This window comes from Scomber japonicus, chromosome 15, assembly GCF_027409825.1.
Source record: "Scomber japonicus isolate fScoJap1 chromosome 15, fScoJap1.pri, whole genome shotgun sequence".
Taxonomy (NCBI): Eukaryota; Metazoa; Chordata; class Actinopteri; order Scombriformes; family Scombridae; genus Scomber; species Scomber japonicus.
Window position 1 is genome coordinate 21,677,251 of NC_070592.1, and position 8,471 is coordinate 21,685,721.

Consider the following 8,471-nt stretch of genomic DNA (forward strand, 5'->3'; position numbering starts at 1 on the left):
TTATGAAACTTCGAAAACAACTTCCTACCACGGCCCCTGCTTGCCGCATTATTACCTGGAAACGCGCGCACGCACACACACACACACACACACACACACCACCCCACCCACCCATCCTCTTTTTTGGGACGATTTTTTAGAAAGTACACTTTTTTTGAAAGCCTCTTGATTGTGCGAATACAAGCAGTAGTAAAAAAGATAAAAGGGAAAGGGGCATCAAGCCCTCCAGTCCTCATAACATTACCGCAGGTTGCATCATGAGCACGGCGCAGTGCCTTTATATAAAGGAGAGCGGTTGCTCAGAAGAGAGGAGGACGAAGCGTGATCTTGCGTGTAAATGGACATGCTGAGCGACTGTCTCATGCGCCGCTGACGAATGATCTAATACTGGTCGAGCTCGAGAGTGGAGAGCCGAAAACACGCACCAGATAGGCAAGACACGTCATCTTCAATCTGCCAACGCTACCCTTCCCTCCCTCCCTTCTTTCCCTCGCCGGCCTTTGCGCCTCTCCTCTCTACCTTTAAATGAATAGAGGTTGATTACCGCTTATTGAGCAACGAGTCCACTGGGACAGCTGGTTTTGATCCCATGGAGACAGCGCGCTTCTCTCTTCAATATCTCTTTTGTCAGAAAAACCTTTCACACATCTTTATCTTCTCCCGCGTGCCTCTTGGGAACGATAATAGGGTTACACGTGAGGCTGGAAATTCTTTAAAGTAAGACATGGTTGACAAATGAACACAGTATAAAAAAGGACTCATCATACATCCGCGACACTAATGATGCTTATCACACACAGCCTGTTAAGGAACAGCGTTTTGAGGCCAACATGCGACGGCACGCGTATACCAGCCATTCGTGATCATTACCGGGTTAAGTCTTGCGTTGGTTTAATAAAGTATGAGAGTTGGGAGACATGCCACGAACCCCAGGTCTCCTCTTTCTACTCCGCTCAGTCTTTCAGCATAGTGTGAGGCTCTGGTGCCGCTCAATGGGAGGATGGGGCAACTGCTGGTGGCTGCAACACCCGGGGACGCACCAGACCACCTCAACGCCGGCGTGTGATATTCACATTATATTTATTGACACCGTTTAAGGTAAACGTTGTTAAAAGGAGGTAGATGGATAGTCTAGGCTTCCCCGCTCTTCGTAAATATGTGCAATAAGTTAGAGTCGCTTTACTGGCTCCAAAAGTAGACTCAAACGGTAAGAGAGTGAGCAATAAAAGGCTCCCTGGACGCAAATAAAACAGGCAGCCTCCTACGAATATAGCCCCAATGAGATTTACTTCACAGGAAAGTCAAGAGAGATTTGTCAGTATTATTGGCACTGGGGCTGACTGTGTGATAAACCTACATCTCACAAGTAGAAGAACCCATCTGGGTGGTTGATGACACAAGTTTGGTCAAAAAGTGGGTGACATGTAGGAGTTATAAGGTGGGAGGCATGAGAGGTGACGTTTCTGTAAAAGAGTAATGCAAAGACTCACGGTTTATACAGCACGATACGGCATACTGTGTCATGGTGGTGCTGAAAAAGTGCTCGTTTTTCCCCTCATTCACTCATGGATCATGTGCTGTTCAGCCAAAAGGTATGAATGGGCGAGCACAGAGATATGACACACACTGTCATATTCATATTGTGGCCGTGGCAGTATTTTTTTTTGGCTTTTGCTAAATATAGTGCCAATTCTGTTGTGTGGTGCCAAGACAGTGATTAAACGGTTGGGCTTTCTTTGCCAAAGGACCTGCTCAGGATGGTAGAAAAAAAAAATCCCTGTGGCTCTTCTCCGAAAAGCCTGAAATCTACATAACGCCACCAGCTTTTCGTAATGAATGTCCACTGTTATAGGGAGGGAAGAAAAAAAAATCATGGATCAGTAACTGAGTCTCTCCTTTTTTGAGAAACACATTAAGTTGCGAGGACGTGAAAGTAAATGAATAGTAATGATAATCTGTTGAATGCCCGGCTTCGGTTGCAAGATTTTCATTAGCAATTAATCAAGGACAGAAGACCCAGAGTTGGTTAATTAGGCCTACACCCCCCCCAGCCCCCCTCTCCCAAACCCACCCACCCACACACACACACACACTCACAGGCAGAAGAGTCAGAGGGACACACACACACACACACACACACACACACACACACACACACCCTTTTGGACTCTGCACGGCATAATAATCAGTCGCCTGCTTGACCACCTCAACTGAATTCTTCATGCCAGCAGCACATATCGTCTCCTTTACCTGAGAAACCTCCTTTTTGTATAAAGCGAGATTCACATTGTATATATATATTCAAACATGCCTACAGCTCGTTTCACCCACCCATCCTCTTCACACACACACACAAAAACCCTTCCACGTAGTCTTTTAATGAAACGCATTAAAACAGCGTCAAGGAAAGACAGAAGCTCTTGTGCCATTCCTGAGGAACCGCTGTTACCAAAATAGCCACCAACCCAGCCACCTCTTCTCTATTTATAACTTTAGGTGCTAGAACAGCGACATCACAGCAAGGATGATCCTAAATGCGCCTTTAGGATGAGTGCGTGCGTGTGAGTGTGTGTGTGTGTGTGTGTGTGTGTGTGTGTGTGTGTGTGTGTGTGAGTGCGTGTGTTGCTGATGCTGCTTTGCATTCAGTCTGGGATCGGGGAGGGTGGGCGGTGGAGTGGGGTAAGCCTGCTGCATTTTACATGTCTTCAGCTGTGCAGATGGGGACTTACCCTTTACTGAGGCGGCCAGTAGCCCCATATATAAGAACAGCACCCGGCTCCAACGATGCGCCTGCACTCCCGCCTTCATTAGAGCAAAAATCCGTATTCCGTCCCCTTTCCTGCATGCGCATTCCGGTCTCCTGGCAAGTCCCGTTGCTCCGTCCCGGTTTGAAGCGGTGGTCATGGCAGGGCTTTTTTTTCTCTGGTCTGACAGGCACGATAGTTCTCAGATGGTCAGAATAGGGAGATTCACTCGGTGTCGGCGCTGAGAAAAATCCCAATGCATGGAGAAGGCTCGGATCTCGCAGCTGGACTGAACCATGTCATGCGGGGACCGAGGGGTTCAGAGTCTCTGTCTGAGAAGATATATTTCACACCTTAAAAGGGGGGCAAAAAAGGAGGGAAGGCAAGAAACGAAGAGGGGGCGAGAGATGTGATTCAAGTGGTCACTGATATACCCCGCACGCGTAAAAAACCATGAAAATCCCTGGTCCGCTCCACATATGTAATTGATATTACCAGACACACGTCAAAAAAGCAGGAGATCCCTCCTTCAGTTTGTCCCGCGGTACTTATTAGTCCTTCTCTTTATCTCCAGTTATCAACAGCGTTAGAGGAGCCGATAATCCACGTCTAAAGTCGTCATTAGACGATTGAAATGAACGAACGACGAATGGAGAGCCACAGAGGTTATCCGGATCCAAGGAGAATCGCCTCGTTTTAGAAGTTCTCGACCAACGTCCGTGTGTAGTCAGGGATCGTATTGTATGGAGAGAAAATGTTTCAGTATGTAAGCCTAGGTATTCCCAGTATCGCAGCGCGTGGCTACAGCGTCGTCTCGGGTCTGTGCGACGCCAAGATTCAGACTGCAGACCTGCTCCTTCTCTGCGCGTCTCTCGCTCTCCTCCTCCTCTCTCTCTCTCTCTCTCTCTCTCTCCCACTCTCTTCCTCATCCCACTCGGTAGCCTCTCTAGTCATATCACATGCCCACGTTTTCAAGAGCGTTTTGAGAAATGTCCAATTTACTGCATTTGCAAGTTATTACAAAAGAACTCATTAAGTGCTTGTGTGAGTTCTAATGCCAGTAACAAACGATCTGAGCTATCTGATTAGTTCCCGTCAAACCAGTTCGATAGTAATAATAATAATAAAACAATAATAATAATAATGATAATAATAATGATGATAATAATAATATATAAAGCGTTAAATTTGCAGTGTTCCAATTTGTTATGGTAAGATTTAGGGTTCCACATCTAGGCCATTTTCTCCATCCATTAAGGCCAATCATCGGATTGCCCGGCAGTTTAACATAGATGTCCACTTCCTGCTCACTAAACGTGAAATTGATGCTTAACAGGCTGGAACCCTCGCCAGTAAATGTGAATGTCATTTCCACTTTTGCATATGACCGGTATAATTAGTTTTCCGCAATGCGCCGTGCGTGGAAACAGTCGGGATAATGGAATGTGAGTTGGCCTTCAACCCTACATGTATGGCAGCCATCATAAATAGGCTTCCCGCAACATTAAACTTTGCCGACACTGGACAGTTACTGTGCCTCCTGATCAGACAGTCCCAGGATATAATAGTGCATCTTTTTCAGGGATACAGATTCAACTTCACGGTCTTTTGTGTTGGGCCTGTTGAACGATTTATAGCCCAGGACACTCTGAGAAAAAGCCCGTGTGAACATGATTATACAGTTGCCCACAGGATATTTGCATTTGCTTCTTCTTAGGACATTAGCAAACACCGCAACATGAAATGCATGGAGAGATAAACTTAGATTTAACATCTGGAACTGTGAAATGGTCTAATCCACCGCTGAATTATTTTCCCCGAATTTCAACTGGTTGCCATGACAGCCTGTGGAGATTGAGATTGTTTCCTTTCAAAAAATAGAAAAAAAGCTTGTTTGTAAGAAACGATTGAACACAGTAGCAACACTTTGACAAGACACCCAGTATGATCAAGAGAGGGAAAAGGATGCTGCACCACGATTCCTGGATGCCACCGACTGCAAAACCGTTTGTGAGCGCACACGCGCCGTTTCCACGCTCCACCTGGATACATCCACACGTGCCCGGCGACCACTTTGACCGCGTTTGCAGAGAAATCTGGAGAAGAACTATGTGGGTCAAAGAAGAGCTTGACAGATGTCAAAGACCATCAGAGGCACAGCAGAATAAAGAGTGCCAAGCTCCACTGAACCAAACAAGTCATCGGTAAGGCCGAGTTTGCCACACACTGAAACACAGACTGTCCATATTGGCATTATTTATAAGAACTATAAATAACAAACAGCAGCCTACACATTGCCTAGAATATCTGATAGAGTTGTTTAGCTACTGGAATATATAGTGATATTCTTATGAATGTGTGGAAATGATTTATTTTATTAATATTATTATTTTTTACCCTTTATTACTTATGATATGACATGCAGTGGTAAAGTTCTAGAGTACTTTATTTGATATTTCCACTGGACTACAGGTCATAGAGAAATATCTCTACTGCACTGCATTTATTTGACAGCTTTAGTTACTTGTCAGATAAAGATCTGACACAATTGATAATAGCCTATAACAAACTTTGAAATAGGACTCATTGTTAAAAGATGAAACCAGTGGTTTCCAACCTTTTTGTCTTTTGATGGCTTACAAAAAGCAGTGTGTAGTCAGGGTCACATTTCAGATGTCTATGAGTTGTTAACAGCTCCACCAAATACCTAGTGATTTGTCCCCCTACAGTTCTCACAGAGGTCCCTTTCAGTAAATGTTCAGAGGACCCAATATTTCACCAAAAACTAGAGGAGATTAGAGAAAAAGTACAAAAACTGGTAACAGATTTTTCTGTCGGAACATTTTTTTTTTTCCTCTCCTCACACAACCTTTGTCTGGTGACCCTTTGGAAGGGTCCGATCCTAAGTTTTGGAACCACTGGATTAAATTAGCTAACTGTATATAAAGTATTTGAAACTAGCTCCACCTCCAGCAGCTCCAACAGTAACATGCTGCTCTAACACTGATGCTTCAGTATTAATAATCTAATAATGTCTTATATAATAACATATCAGTCAGAGGGATCAAACCACTACTTTTACTGCAATACTGTAACTACATTAAGCTGATAATACTTGTGTACTTTTACTTAAGTATGATATATGCAGTACCTTTTTACATTGTAGTAAAGGATCTTAATACGTCTTTCACCACTTATTATATTACTTATTTCACCTGTTATGGACTTTCCCTGACATGCAGCTTTATCATTTTGTTCTCAAGTGTGGAAAAGGCTGCTCAATAGATATAACTAATTATAGAAGTTAATACTGTAATATCATAAAGTAGAATACACTTATACTTTCTAACAAATCCCCCTTTATAAAGGGTTAATCACCTTCATTAGCATTACTCATGAATGCTTGATAGATCAGATATAAGCCCCTGATAAGAAGACACATTGGGTTATCAAGTCCCTTTGGCTTTTGTATTTGGTACAGTCATAAATGTTGAAAATCCATAAATAAATACTCATGGGCTTTACTTTCCAATGAGCCATTGTATCTGCAGTTATATGTGGTAAAGTCATGAATCAAGGGTTTTAACAATCCATACATTGTGTACTATACACTCTGCAGCAACTTTCCAGAAGGGAAAAGGTCGAACAGCCTATTAGTTAAGTATTCCTTAAGTGCTGCTATACAAGCTGTTTAGTTATCAGCTACAATGAAAAAAAAACAAAAATAAAAACAAACAAAAAAACAAAAACATAACTGTATTTGCCAAAAGCAGGCATGCCTATAGAAAATGGATAATTTGGGTTTATTTCTAATCTAGATCTTGGCATTACAGTGCAGACCAGGTGGGCTGTCATGCAGTCATAGACCCACTGGATAATGTTAATGTAGGGCATCTGCTCACCGGCCGCCAGGAGCTTCCATGACGTCTCCGTTATCATAAGCTTCCCTGGTCTCACCGGACTGTCTGTTCCGCATCGCGGCTCGACAGTCGACAGGCTGGTGACTAAAGAGTAGCCTCATTAAAAAGTCATGGTTTGAAGCGGGTGCTGCACCTCACATGCAGGATGGAGCCATGGACCCAGTGATTCATGCTCTCAGGCCAAATGTTAGGTTCAACAGTAAAAGTACAGTCAAATATGGAAATGTTAAACCAAAATCATGGAGGTGCATAGACAGCACTTAACACACCTCTAGGTCAACTATGTTATGTCCTACCAAAAAATGATCTTCATTTTACCAAGGGGTGCACTATTGTGTCTTAAGATATGATTTATAAAGCAGAAAACGCTGTCAGTGCAATGAAAAAAAGGCTGAATAAAAGGCATACGCATGTTAACCTTGTAATATTAGTGATTGTGGTGTGATGGCCTGTTACATATAAAAGATGGCTGTGTTAACCCCACCGCACTCCCACACATATCTATGTTTCTCTCCCTGTCTAGGGCTGAGGAGCAGCAGAGACAGACAGACGCTGTGGGTCTGAGCACACAGTGTGAGGACAACAAGCAGCAATACCACACCGACTTCACCCTTCCTTGCCCTTATCTCTCGGGCCGCAGCCATCCCCATGTTGTCGAGCCTGTGCGGGTACTGAGCCCTGTGATGGAAGAAAAGATTAAACCAAATAAGGAAGCGGCAGAGGGGAAAAGAAATTTGGTGAGCTTGATGACTTTGGAAGCTGTAGTTTTTTTGTTTTTTTTTTGGTCCTGGTAATCCTCTGCTTTTCATTCCAAAAAATATCCAAACCTTACTATGAACTTAATTCTGTTGTATTCAAATTTTTTAATAAAATGATTATAGTAATTTATGTTTATGTTAACAATTCACTGTCATGTGTCAATTAAGGAGAAATATACAGAGGATAAAAGGAGGAGTTTTGAAAATATCCCATTCCCACAGTCAGGCAGCAGAAGCGTTGCACTGGTGCTTCCCTTCACTGCCGGGACAAAACTTGAACCTCCATTGACAAACCCTCTCTGCCCTTCCACCCTGGACCACACCCCACCCCTGTCCGATGAATATGATCCTCCTGCACGTCCTTCTGAACAACTTAGGGACACATGCGCAAGTGAGGATGAGCAGGATACTAGGAGCAGCTCAGACAGCAGTTCCAGTGACGATGAGGATTGTGTTGTGCTACCCGGTTTACGTAGTTGTGCTACTAATAGCAGTGGTGATGATGCAGTGACTGACATCAGTGACAGTGAGGTGGAGAAACATGAACATTCCCGTTCCCCTGATGAATTAAGCTTGGACAGCAGGCAGGATTCCCCATCTTCCAGCAGTGAGGAGGACTTTCCTGCACTATGTACCATCAAGACTGGCATGCTACCGCGTCCCACGGTGGCTCCAACCTCAGGGAAGATGCAAGGCCAGTGGGAGATTCCTTTTTCATTCAGCATTCACTCACATATCATCCCCACTGCCACTTTGGAAAATGGTGTGACTGCTCCAGCTCAAGCTCCTGTCCAAGGCAAAGCAGAAGTACATCAGGCAAAGGTGAAAACCAGTTCAACACCAGCAGTCCCAACGCAGCAGGAAGCTTATGACCTACTGGCTGACTTCCCTGCACTCCAGCCCCCGAAGAAGCCTTTAGCATTGGGTATCTTGCGCAATGGGATTCCCAAGACCAAAGAGTGGAAAAGAGGGCTTACTCACTCACCAAACCACCGCCAGGAGAGTGGGGCTTCCCATCAGAGGAGGATGGAAAATGTGCCCCATGAGGT

At 44.1% G+C, this 8,471-nt stretch overlaps 1 protein-coding gene across 1 annotated transcript in view; it reads right to left on the reverse strand.

Moving 5' to 3' along the window:
• The window catches only part of csmd2 (CUB and Sushi multiple domains 2), a 251,575-nt gene extending 248,740 nt beyond the window's left edge, over positions 1-2,835 (reverse strand). The window contains exon 1 of the mRNA XM_053333740.1: positions 2,730-2,835. Coding sequence (XP_053189715.1) covers positions 2,730-2,808 — 79 coding nt within the window. The 5' untranslated portion in view covers positions 2,809-2,835. The remainder of the gene's footprint in view (positions 1-2,729) is intronic.
• Between the last annotated feature and the right edge of the window lie 5,636 nt (positions 2,836-8,471).